Source organism: Corvus brachyrhynchos, unplaced genomic scaffold (genome assembly GCF_000691975.1).
Source record: "Corvus brachyrhynchos isolate BGI_N302 unplaced genomic scaffold, ASM69197v1 scaffold338, whole genome shotgun sequence".
In the NCBI taxonomy this organism is placed as follows: Eukaryota; Metazoa; Chordata; class Aves; order Passeriformes; family Corvidae; genus Corvus; species Corvus brachyrhynchos.
In genome coordinates this window covers 836,891-849,605 of record NW_008239334.1, presented here as the reverse complement: position 1 = coordinate 849,605, position 12,715 = coordinate 836,891, and the positions used below count along the sequence as shown (strand labels likewise).

The 12,715-nt window shown below is 53.9% G+C and overlaps 2 protein-coding genes across 2 annotated transcripts in view; one reads left to right on the top strand and one right to left on the bottom strand.

Moving 5' to 3' along the window:
• Positions 1 to 4,361, bottom strand: part of CUNH6orf132 (chromosome unknown C6orf132 homolog) — a 20,838-nt gene extending 16,477 nt beyond the window's left edge. Inside the window, exon 1 of the mRNA XM_017741101.1 lies at positions 4,353 to 4,361. Coding sequence (XP_017596590.1) covers positions 4,353 to 4,361 — 9 coding nt within the window. The remainder of the gene's footprint in view (positions 1 to 4,352) is intronic.
• Positions 4,362 to 6,821: 2,460 nt separating this feature from the next.
• Positions 6,822 to 11,841, top strand: GUCA1A (guanylate cyclase activator 1A). Its single transcript, XM_008638956.2, has 4 exons — positions 6,822 to 7,254; positions 9,272 to 9,421; positions 9,969 to 10,059; positions 10,409 to 11,841. Exons 1-4 carry the CDS (start codon positions 7,057 to 7,059, stop codon positions 10,567 to 10,569), a joined length of 600 nt encoding a protein of 199 aa, XP_008637178.1. The 5' UTR covers positions 6,822 to 7,056; the 3' UTR covers positions 10,570 to 11,841.
• The last annotated feature ends 874 nt before the right edge of the window (positions 11,842 to 12,715 follow it).

Sequence of the window (12,715 nt, the reverse complement as noted above, 5' to 3'; positions counted from 1 at the left end):
GTGTGTGATCAGGGCGGCCACAGCGGGAGCGGTCGGGTGTGAGAGTCACGGAGTGACCTGAGCCGCAGGGGATGCGCGGGGATCATCCCAGCGCGGCTGCGGCCCTGCGCAGACACCCCGAAATCCCACCCTGTGCCTGACACCTTTGTCCAAGCGCTCCTTGCGCTCTGGAGAGCCTGGTCCAGTGCTCAGCCACCCTCTGGATGAGGAACCTTTCCCTGATATCCTCCCCAAACCTCCTGACGCAGCTCCGGCCGTTCCCTCGGTCCGAACCCTCGAAGGGTTTGGTTTTTCTCTCTCTCCTTTGTTTCTCTGTCCGTTCACCTTCTGCTGAGCCCCGGCTTCCCCGGCAAGGCCAGAAACACCCGGTGAGACCGGGGTGCTCCGAGGGTCTGAGTGCTTTCGATGCAAAACCCTAAAGCCAGTGGGACTTTACCCCAAACCATTTCTAGTTTCAGGTACAAAAGCAAATTTCTAGCACTGCTAACGATTTTTTGTGCCATACAAGTAAAAATTGAGAGTTAATGAGTAACACTAGCTACTAATAAATGTAGGGAATTCTGGAGAACTTTAAACCCCAAATAGTTGTCAAAACATTAACTCTGAAACACAGCTCCCAGCTTCAGGTTAAGGTCTTATATCTCTTTCTCTCTCTACCACATTCTGAGAGTGAAAACAATATAGATTTCTTTTTTCAGTGATAAATATCACTTATGTAATTACTTTGAAATGATGCTTTTCTTGTGGAAAGTGTCTTCTTTTTTTGCCTTAAAGTACAAATTAGAGCAACACATTAAATCCCCTTGAGGAATGAAAAATGAGCACTGCTATGATATTCCAAAAGGGAAGTCTAATCGTGGCACAGATTGTGAGGCAGCACTTAAATAAAGTGAATTATGAATGGGAAATGGGGAAGGAAAATGAGAATTAAAAAGTTAAAATTCAATCCCGTGGTTGTGCTAGAGGAGCTGTAATGATTTAAAGCGTTTTCCAGGGGATTTAACCCGGGCCGCAGCTCCGTCCCGCTGGTCGGATGCCTTTCCCTGGCTGCAGCGGGCAGCCCGCTCCCGGCTCCCAAATCCGCTCCTGGAGCAGGGGTGGCTTTGTGCCCTGCAATTAGTGGGACTCTCCTGACAGTTATCTTAAGTGCTGTTTGTGAGACGGAAACGCTGCTGCGGACTGGCACCCGCCCTGGCACTCAGCAGGGACCGGCTTTAGTGGGGTGGCAGGAGAAGGGATTGTCCTGCCTGCGGGGAGGAGTGGTGGTGGGATGGAAACTGGGAAACAGCAGAGCTGCATCCTGCTGAGCTTCAGGCAGCATCGCAGCATCACAGGATCAGTTCGGTTGGAAAAGACCTCTGAGATCACCGAGTCCAATCTGTGGCATGTAAAGAAAATTCCCTGGGACCTCTCGAAAGCAGAAATCAGGTGGAATGAAGGACCCACTCCCTGCTGGAAAGACAAAGGACACAGTATCTCTACAAGACAGGCAAGGCAAAAGTGCTCGCTGATATCCACAGTCCTTGAATGACCAAATGGAACAGGACACAAAGAGAGGCAGTCATGGAAAAGGGAAGGAGAAGAGGAACTGTTTTAAGAAGCGAAGCCAATAAAATCCTGTGGAATGAGAGAGCCTGGGCTCATGCACAAAGGTGTCCCACAAAATCTCATTACAGCAAGGAGACTTCAAAGGGGCTGCGGGGCTGCAGCGCTGCTCTGCGTGAGCAGAAGGGGTGATTCAGCTCCCTGACACTGCTCCGAGGAGTTCCTGAGCCCCGGGGCCGGGGCTGCCACGGCCCTGCCCCTGCCACCCCACCAACAGCGCTCCTGCCTCACCCTGGGTGGTGAGTGCAGGAAAACATCACCCTCACAACATGAAGGGATTTTGAGGTGAATTTATTATCCCACTGAACACCAGCTGCTCAACAATTCTGCCAGGGCTCCTGTGCACACTCCCATTTGTTTGTTCCAGGTGAAAGATGTTTGTTCTTTACCTTCCGCCTCCCAGCAAAGCACAGACCTCTCCTCAGAAGGGCAGAAAAAGCTCGGGAGCAGCACGAGGAGCAGGCTGGGTGTGCTGCTGGGCACGGCGACTTCTGTGAAGTGCAAACTCCAGAGAAACAGGAAAGTTGCCAGGTTTGGTGGCTTGGCTGTATTTTTAAGGAAGGATAGCTGTCAGTCCTGAGTGACTGAGGCCACACAGCTAAAGGGACTGGTGGGCTGGGCTGGGCTGGGCACAAAGCTCAGGAAGGCGCTTGGAAGATCTCCAGCAGATTTTATGGCATAGAAATTGCCATGTGAGCACTGCTGTGATGTAACACTCCGCAGTGTGAGGCTGCCTTTGATCCCAACGGGGGTAAACACCCCAGAACAATCTGCTTTTGCATCAGGGTGAGGAGCTGCACCTTCAGCTGTGGATCGTTCCTGCTGCACTCACGGGTGTGAGAAGGGTTTCCACAGTGAGGGCAGCACTGGCTGGACCTGGAGCAGGGAAGAGAAACCCTCAGGTGTGGCTGCAGAGCAGCAAACGGCTCTCATGGACAGCGAACCAGCTCGTGCCAATGACGACAGGGGCAGCTGGGGGTGGCAGGGCCAGCAGAGCGTCCTGCAGAGCCCGGCCGTGCTCCAGGCAGCAGAGGTGGGTCCCAGGAGAGGGTAAATCCTGGTCCCCATGGCTGAGCCCCTGCACCCTCTGCCCCACTCAGCCCAGGCACCCCTGTGACATCCAGCACCCTGTGCCACCCCCACGGTCACAACGGCCCCTGTGCTCACAATGACCCCGACGGCCCTGACAACCAGCCCTGCCCACGCTGGCAGGGCCGCCTCCTGCTTCACCCCCGACAGACCCACACTCCAGGGCCTCCATCACTGAGAAAACCTCACAGGTGGGTGTCCCAGGCTCACAGCTTGGCAGGAGGGACATGTCTCACCATGTCCCCTTCCTGTGAGCTGAAGATCCTTGCCCTGAGGGTGACCAGCACGACAAGGTCCCAGTGATGTCAGCGTGATGCTTCATCCCATCCCTGCTGCGCAAATCCCGCTGCTGCTGTCAGCCGGCTTTGCCCCCGTGGTGCCGAGAGCTCAGAGCAAACCACACGTGGTAGTCCTGGGATGGCTCCTGGGATGGCTCCTGGGATGGCCCCAGGGGGACAGGTGAGGAGCTGCCGGCGTGGGGACAGTCCCTGAGCAGGGACAGGATGGGCTCCAGCAGCTGCCCAGGGAAGTCCTGCCCGGGGAGCACCACTGAGCCCTTCCTGCCTCCCTGATCACTGAACCAGCCTTTCCCTCTGACCCACCTGTGGGATTTGCTCTGACAGACATCAGACAGTTTGGAAGGGATTAGGGATCTGTCTGCATAGGAATGGGTGCAATAGGATTATGTGGGACTCTTCATTCAGGCACGGAGCGCTGGCAATGCCATAAATAGCACTGGGACCTTAAGCTGGTGCTTCCCTCCACGGCAGGGATCACGCAAGCAGGCGCATTCACCCGGGCAGGGAGGATGTTCCTGCAAACCTTCAGGTGCCCCAGAGGACAAGCAGGAACCGGGGGCAGCCGAGCCCCATGGCAGGAGCAGAGCCCAAAGCTCAGCACGCCCTGGCTCAGTCTCTGCCTGTCACTGGAATGACTGTCGGGGCTCCAGCGCCCAGCGAGGCTTGCTCATCTTGAAGGCATCTACATGACTTAGCAATTGGGTTGCCAAGGCAGCTCCAGCCTCCCCTCCACGCCCCAAATACAGGGGATTAATGCCTTTAGTGCTCCTGCTGGGTGGGTGCAGAGGCAGCAGCACAGTCGTGTGTGTACTTGTCTCTTCCAAAGTGAGAATGGCCGGGAGCTACCAGTGCACACGTGTGTGAAAACAGCAGTTTCTGAACAGTCTAAGTCCAGAGCAGGGGTACACAAACCTCACTGAAATGGCAGTGGTGGTATAAAATCTGCTTTTCAGGAGTCAAAATCCCATTAATTACCCCTGGGGAAAAATGGACTGAGGTTTCCTTGCAGCAGCAACTGCTGAAATAGCCCCTGGGTGCTGAGGTCCCGCCTTCCAGGCTGCCCCTGGGGAAATGAGTGACAAAAAGAGATGGTGAACCTGTAGGGATCTGGTGATTCCCCTCAGAGGCTTTAAGGAGATTTCTAAACAATTTGTGGGCATTCCCCTCCTAATAGGTTTAGGAGTCAGGGAGCAGAAATAGCACCGGGTACGTCACGGAAAGCAGGAAACCTCTTTACAAGGTTAAAAATAAGCAAACAGCAAAGTGTTTATTTAGGACAGGTAGGAGTAGAGCCGCTTATTGCTGAGGGAAGAGCCAGTTTCCATTCGCACAGAGGTGTCGTCAGTGAAAACAAGATACCTGAGTCATGCTTAGGTAACAGCAGCAGAAATATCTCTGCCATCAAGCACAGCCCTGCAGCAGCCATGGGTCACAGGTGACCCCATGTGTGTCCTGGGGCTCATGTCCACCCCCCTCCTCTGCAAAGGGTTCTTGCAAATGCTCAGGCCAAACGATCACATTTCTGGGGGAAAAACCTGCTTGGAGATCCACTGAGAGCAATTCCCAGAGCAGGAGGAGGCTCTGGGAGGAGGGTGGCGTGAGGTCCCTGCAGAGGCACCCAGAGCTGCTGAGCTGATGCTCCAAAGGACAGTGTCAGGCTCTGCCACCACTGCTGCATCCTCCTGCGTCAGATTGTGTTGAAGCATTTTCAAGGCAGGTTTGCCATGGCTGTGCTTTGGTGACAGCTTTACCAGGAGCGTGTGCTGCTGGCATTTATCACTGTTGTAACTAAGAGTCAAGAGACAAGCAAGTCCTTTGTGCCTCATCATTTGTCTTTCTCAGCATTTGTCTAAAGTCACTTCCGTATTTCCAGGACATCATTTGAGTTTAAACTCCCTTTCTCTTTAAGCAGCACCACCTCAGATTTTTGGCTTAGGATGTGTAACCCGCTGACACCTCAGTACTTACACTGCCCCCACTGCCCTTGCAGGAGCTTCCCAGGCTCTCCTGGTGGGGATGGTGAAGGGTGGGGGCAATTGCCACACATTTTTCTGGATCTTTTGCTCCACAGGTGGCTAAAACACCAGAAGCCCCTGGCAAAGACCACACAAGACCCGAGGGAATGGAGAAGGCCAAAGCAATGCCAGAGGTCACCAACACACCTCCCATGCCGAGGAACCGACCGCCTCCAGCTCCTCCTCTGGGCTCTCGCTTTGTCCCGTTTGTTGCCCACACCGGGGGCCGTCCCCTCGGCTCCTTCGACTTCGTCTTCTACCGCCCAGAGTGCTCCACCTCCCTGGCCCCCTTCTGCACCATGCAGAAGCCCTTCTGCGGGGCCCGCTTCCAGGAGGGCACCGACCACTGCCGGAGGAAGATCGACGTGGAGAACGCCAACATCATGAAGTGGAGATCCATGCACGGCAGAAAACCATAGCTGAGAGCAGCAGAGCCCAGGCAATAAAGCACTGAAACAGCAGCTGGCGTGACCTCAACGTCCCAGCAGTGTGTGAGCTACGGCCAGCAGCGAGCACTGCGCCGAGGGATGGGTGGGGACGCTGGGCCACTGCTCCCCAGAAAAATATGCAGTGTGGATTTTGCTCTAAAAACCTTGTCCAACTTGTCCTGCCATTTATTGCCCGCTGCACTGGGTGTCACAGCACAGGGCACTGAGTGAGTGAGTGGCCACCCAGCCCAGCTCCTCTGGCCTCGGCACAGGCTGGGCTGGAGCTCAGGGCATCACTGAAGGTTCACCTTGCACAACAGGGGCCTGGCGGCGAGCACAGAATTAGCACATCCAATTAGTGCTCCTCAGCTTAATTCCTTTTCCATAGGTGTTTTATGATTGTGTAATGCTGCTTTTTTTAGTAGAGTTATTCCTAATTTACTTTGGTGCAGAAGCAACACTGGGCTCTTTTACTTGTTAGGTAACTACAGTTGTCAGGTATAAACTATGTGTTATGGACAAACTCTCTGTGGGAGAGACCCAGGAGTCACATCCATTAATTTCTAGCCAAGGACCTGGCCCATGATGCTTTCTGGGGATATTTTATTCCTGAGTCCTTCTCAGAATGCTGCGTGTCAAAGTGAAAACAGCATTGGATTTGGCTGTATTGACATGGAGAATTTTTCATGGTAACCCATCGTCAGTGAAAATTGAATCTGCATTTAACTCCACTGGTGTGAGCTGAGTTTGTAACACAGCAGCCAGGACACACTCCTGGGATGAGCAGAGTGCGGGACAACTTTGAGGAAAAACCACTCAATTAGCAGGGCCAAGACTGGACACGGGACCCTGTAGCTGGGGGGAGAGGGCCCTTCCCATCCCTGCTGTCTGCAATTAAAGCACTTAAACCTTTACCATTCAAAGCAATTATGTTTCTATATTTGACTCCTCACCCCAAATTCACCCTCCTGGTCACCCCTTCCAGGACTGAAGTGGCACTTCTCCCTCCCTGAATTCCAGGCTCTAGAGCCCCTCTGGAATCCTCTGGCAGAGTGAGGTGAAGGGAAAGCAAAAAGCAGTAACAGCACAGAGGATCCAGTGTGGTTTTCTCTCTTTCTTCTTACTCTGGTGCTGGTGCAAAAGTTGTTGCTCATGTGACACCAGCCCCCCCCAACTGATAAATGAAGTGGATTAAGAGATTAGCTCATCACAGAGAAAATTCCACCCTCCTAATCTTCTGCTGGGCCTGTAATCTGCAAGACTTCCCCATTTTACCTCTTTTCTATTTTAACCCTGACCTCTTAATGCCTGGCAGGAGCCCACCACCCCCCCCTGAGCCTCATTGGCTGGGGAGGGATTTGCTGGGTACTTAAATGTCACCTTCCCATCCAAAGGGAGTTCTGTGCTTTCGGGTTTTCCCAGGAAGACGAGTCTCCCGTGTCCATCACCACCACGGAACCTGTACAGCACCAGGCACTTCGGGCTTTCCTGATGCTCTGACCCCTGCAGTGCTGGGGACGTCTGGACTTTGAAGGCAAGAAGCAGAATTGTGAAATTTTTTTCCTAAATTTCACAAACCCTCCATTTTCAGCTGCAAAGGGACCAGCACTTGGTGTGGAGATGGGGAACATGGACGGGAAAACCGTGGAGGAGCTGAGCACCACCGAGTGCCACCAGTGGTACAAGAAGTTCATGACGGAGTGTCCTTCTGGCCAGCTCACCCTCTATGAGTTCAAACAGTTTTTTGGCTTGAAAAACCTGAGTCCAGCAGCGAACAAATACGTTGAGCAAATGTTTGAGACATTTGACTTTAATAAGGTAAATATTGTCCTTCCCACTCGGCTGCGCAGGGATCGGCCGTGTCTGCGCCCTGGGATCCCGTGTGCTGGGGCTGGGTGGGTGTGAGAGAGAAATGGTTCTGACTATGTACAGCCTGATTTACTGTGGCCTCATAAATTGTAGAATCAGTTCTGGAACGTGAAAAATGCCAGGAAAAGCTCTTCACCCACTGCCTGCTCTGCGAAAACACAGAGACACCTCCCAGAACTGATATTTTCCTTTTAAAACAGTGGGGTTTTATCTGGCAGTCTTTGATCCCTTTAAAATGAAGTGCCCTTTAATCCTTAAACACTGGATGTTGTGACAGTAAGGACTCAGTGGTGTGAGGACAAGGGCTGCATTCATGCAGGGACAGCACGAGCCACCGTCCGCAGAACAGATCGGGGCTGTTTGCGTTGTTTGAAGCTGTAAATGGATTGCAGTGGGATTGATTTTATTCCATGTGCTCCCTGCCATGGGATAAGGAGCTCGGGCTCCCTGTGGAGAGGCTTTGTGCTGGACCCCTGGGGCGGGGCAGTCCTGGAGCAGGTATTTGGGAAGGCAGTCCCAGAGCAGGTATTTGGGAATGCTGCTCCCCCAGCTCGGGAGCTGTGCCAGGGAAGCAGATGGACGCTGTGTCTCCAACAGGAAACAGCATCCTCCTCTACTTGTAAATGATGTGAAATTGCACCTCCTGAGCGATGAGGAATTTATTTTATGGCAACCCAAAGGGCTTAGTGGTATTAATCCCATTGACAAAAATGCAAATCAGGCCCTAAATCCTTCAGGTGTTTGGTTTGTGCCTTGGCCTTTACCTTGCTCACTGCCCTGTGCTTGAATGCACTCCTGAAAAGGGAATTGATGCACAGGAAATCCTGCTGGGAAAGGGGCTTAGTAGCTATTTATACCTAATCTGGCTCCGGCAGCAGCGGGATAAAGCAGATGATCTCCTCTGGAACCGGCCCTGGCCCTGCAGGGCCGTGGCTTTGTTCACTGACAAAATCCTGGCTTATGCTCTGCCCCTGGTTTGTAGCGGGAATCACGGAATCATTAAGGCTGGAAAGGGCCTCTAAGATCATTGAATGCAGCTGCTAAGCCAGCTCTGCCGGGTTCACCACTGAACCGTGTCCCCAGTGCCACATCCACACGGCTTTTGAGCACTTCCAGGAAGTGCCACAAGCCACAGCAAGAACCATTTCCCTTCAAAGTTCCATGGAACGCTCTGTGGTGGGCAGGAGGCATTTCAGCAACCTTCTGGAAGCTGTGAGCATCACGGGCAGTGTCTGGGGGAAGTTTGGTGGCCTGTGAGCTCATCCCAGCAGCTTTGCAGTGGTGCCACCACCCTGGGTCCAGCTGGACGTCTCAAACACCGTGGTGTGAGCTGGGTGGGCAAACACCCAGCAGGAAAGTCAAAGATAAAAGTGTTTGTGCTTTGGACGTGACCAAACGTGGAGCAGGTACAGAAATGGCACAAGGACAGAGAAACACCTTCCCAGCCCGAGATGTCAGCAGCGTGCTGGGGTGACTCCTGATTTTACTCCTCTCCTGGAAATGAGACCCCCTTGCAGGAGCAAGGAGCTGTAGGTGTGTGCAGGCAGGACGAGGTTGGGTAACGTATCAGGGTTCATCTACATGAACCTCTCTGACCTCTGAATTACCACTGCTTTGGGCTGGTAATTAATGCCTCGCATGTGTTAATTCCCTGAGCACAGCCCAGCTCTCAGTCCCCAAGCCCGGTCCACCCACCCAGTGCCTTCCCAACCTGTAACGGTCCAAGGTGGACCGGATGATCTTAGAGGCCTTTCCCAGCCTTAACGATTCTGTAATTCTATGATTCTACGACATGTCTGTGCAGATTAGGTGGAACCTTGGCTTTAACCACTGTGCTCCACAAGCCCCTGGTCTCAGGGCGGAGGGAGCAGCTCCAGAGGGGACTTCCAAAAGTGACCAGGAAAATCACTTACTGCCTGCCTCTCTGCTTCTAATCTCACCATAGCTTCTAAACTTCTGCTTTTAGGACGGCTACATAGATTTTATGGAATATGTGGCAGCTCTGAGCCTGGTGCTGAAGGGGAAGGTGGATCAGAAGCTGAGGTGGTATTTCAAGCTCTATGACGTGGACGGGAATGGCTGCATTGACCGGGCTGAGCTGCTGAACATCATCAAAGTGAGTGGGCTCAGCTTTTCCTTTCCTGCCACAGATGGGCACTGGGTGCAGGGAGACAGGGAGGCTGTGACAGGAGCTCCCAACCCCGTGAATTCCATGGTGGATTAGCAGACACTGCCCAAACCTGCTGCCTCTCCTCTGCCAGTGCTCCCAGCGGGTGCCTCCTCGGCTGGACCTGCCTCCCACGCCCCCTCGGACACCCAGCAGCCCCTTGTCCTCTCCTGGCAGGCTGCTTAATGCTGTTCACTGAAACTGGGGCTGAGATAAGCACTTGAATTTAATCTAAGAGTTTTCAGAGGTGACCGGCTCCTGGCTTATGCCAGCACACCCACTAAATCTTGTAAAGCATTGATCGCCTTTTTAGGTGATTTTAATCTCCAGTTTTTTAGACAGAACTTATTCCTTTCAAAGCCTAACTGCCTGAAAACAAGTTTTAGCCCTGAAAAAGAGTTTGGCCTTTCATGTCTGGTCACTTGGCGACTTGTTCTGATGGACACACAAACCTGCAGAGCACTCAGTAACTCCCTGTGCCCCTCGCTCCCTCCAGGCCATTCGATCCATCAACCGCTGCAACGAGACGATGACGGCGGAGGAGTTCACAGACATGGTGTTTAACAAAATCGACATAAATGGAGATGGTGAGGACCTTCCCTGGGCAGTGCCACTGCTCCTGCCTTCCCCCTTACCTGCACTCCAGGCTGCCAGAACAACTCCTGCTGCTGGATGTCCCAAAACACCAGGACAGGGAGAGCTGGCAGAGGGGGGCTCCCTGTGAAGGTTGAGCTCCCCCTCCCCTCTGGGCTGCCCGAGGGGACACCGCCCACTTCTCCTCCTGGGTGGGGATCTGTGGTGGCATTTGGGGTACAATACACAGCGCTGAGACCCCAATTTCAGGGTCTGTACCTGTCCTGGGGGCAGCTGCGAGGGCGGCGTGGGGAGGAGCGAGGCTGCGGGGTTTGACAGAGCTGTTGTGACCGTGCTCTGCAGGTGAGCTGTCCCTGGAGGAGTTCATGGAGGGCGTGCAGAAGGATGAGATGCTTCTGGACATCCTCACGCGCAGCCTGGACCTGACACACATCGTGCGGATGATCCAGAACGACGGCAAGAACCCGCACGAGGGGGAGCAGGATGCCCAGGCTGCCCAGTAGCTCCTGGGATGCTTTCCCTTCGCCTCCCCCCTGGCACTGTCACCTCGGATCGGGCTGTGGAGCTGGGAGCTCCCACTGACAGACACTGGGAGCAGGATCTGCCTGGGCAGCGAGAGGAGAGGCCTCTGCAAGGAGGGGGTGCAGAGCTGGGCTCCTCTCACACGGCTCTGGGATGGCCTTGGGGCCTCTGGACGCTGCTGCTGAGCTCAGAGGGGGCACAGCTGGGGCCCCCCAGGCAGGGGAGCAGCACGAGGCTGTGCAGGTCAAGAATGCACCGAGAGCACCCCAAAATTCCCACTGAGGCTGTGGCCAACAGCTCCTCGAGGGGGTCCAACCCCTGGGCTGCCCAGGACTTGGCCCCAGTGAGAGGGGTCCTGGAAAAGCAGATCTAAACCTTCTCCTTCCATTTCTATTTCCAGAGCAAGCAATCACTGGTTTTGGTCACTCCTTCCTTCACTTGTTATTATTTGGTCAGCAGTGATTAGTGATAATGCGAGTTAAAACATTTATGAGCTAGAAAAAGGGGAGGGGTGAATGCAGTGGCTTTTCTCTGTTCAAAAGCATTAAAAACATCGAATGGTGCCTTTTTTAAAGAACCCCCTGAAGTGTACGGGAATGTGTCTCCCTGAAGCATCTGGAAGGAAGGAAGCGCTCCCAGATAAGCAGAATCAGCAGTGCAGTAACCCGAGAGGGAGGAGCGCTGTAGGACTATTCCCGCACCTTTCACCACCTGGATAAGGAGCTCCAGGAGGTTTTGGCTCCCATGTCTGCGTGGGCTTTGAAGGGGGAGCTGCTAGAGAGGGGTGAGGCTCAGCTCTGAGCGCCCACAGTAGCTGAGGACTCCTGAGCAGGCCCTGGGGCCCAGCACCTCCAGGGTGGGATCACGGCCAGCCCCCACAGAGCCCAGAGCCAGCTCCTCCCTGGAGCCCGCGGGCAGAGCGGCCTCGTGCCCCAGGCCGGGGCTGCCCAGGACCCCGACACGCACAAGGGCGGCTGCGGGAGCGCAGCCTCGCCCCAAACCATCCCTGAGCTGAGCTGGGAAGAGGTTCCTCACCAACCAGAGCAGTCCCAGGCGTGGTGAGGCAACACAGGACACCAGGAAGGATTTCTTGCCCAGCTGAGAGTTTTGCTATTTAGCACTGGGTGTTTGCAATTCACAAGCAGCTTTCTGACCATTTTTCCTGTGCATCTTTTTCATTTGACAGAGTTTTACCTGGAAGCTTTTGTACTTCCAGTCCTACAGTGAACCAATAAAGGTGTTTTACAATATTATTTCAGGTCGTGCTTCTTCTCTCTTCCAATCAATCCTTCTCTTTCCAGCAGGACAGATTAAGTGGCTCACACAAGTACAGAAACTGCTCTGGGGTTGTTCTCAGGCTCACAAACCACCCTGGACAGGAGCCCTGGATGGGCCAACTTGTCCACTCACGGCAGTGCAAGAGGGAGCAACTGCAACCCCTCATTAGAGGTGGGCTGAGCTGTTTACTCAGAGTGTAACTCTCCTTCTTGCAGCAAAACCAACTCCCCCACAAATGACCAGCACAAAACTCAGAGTCCTTTGGCTTTGCACCAGCACGAGGAGGGAGCTGAGCTCAGCGTGGGCTTTCTGAGCAGCCTCCCTGGGCAGAGACGCCTCTCCTCTGCCCCCCGGGAGCAGCAAGAAGCAGCTCTGAGCAGCCAGGTTTCTATTTATAAAGCCAAAGTTGTTCAAAAACGGCTGTCTCAGAACTGCCCTCAGGCAAAAAGCACCTTTCAAACCTCAGCGTCTCTCTCCAAAGGATGTTTTTTCAGCCTCTAAGAGAGCAAATATGAAATAATTAAAAACTAATACGATGAGTGTCTCGGCCTTAACTCATGCATAATTAATTTATTTCAAAATCCTGATGGCTGCTGAGGTGCCTCGGGCACGCTGCTCACCCCTGTGCCAACACCCCGCAGCGGGGAGGCAGCACGGGCTCTGCTGAGCATGGGGGGAATTTTTGGGAGCTGCCCTCAGCCTGATCCCCTGATGGGTGATTCTCGCTGATATCCCATCCCAATCCCTGCTTCCTGTCGCCCCTGTCCCCATCCCCGTCCCATCCCCGTCCCATCCCTGTCCCATCCCTGTCCCATCCCGATCCCCATCCCATCCCTGTCCCTTCCTCAT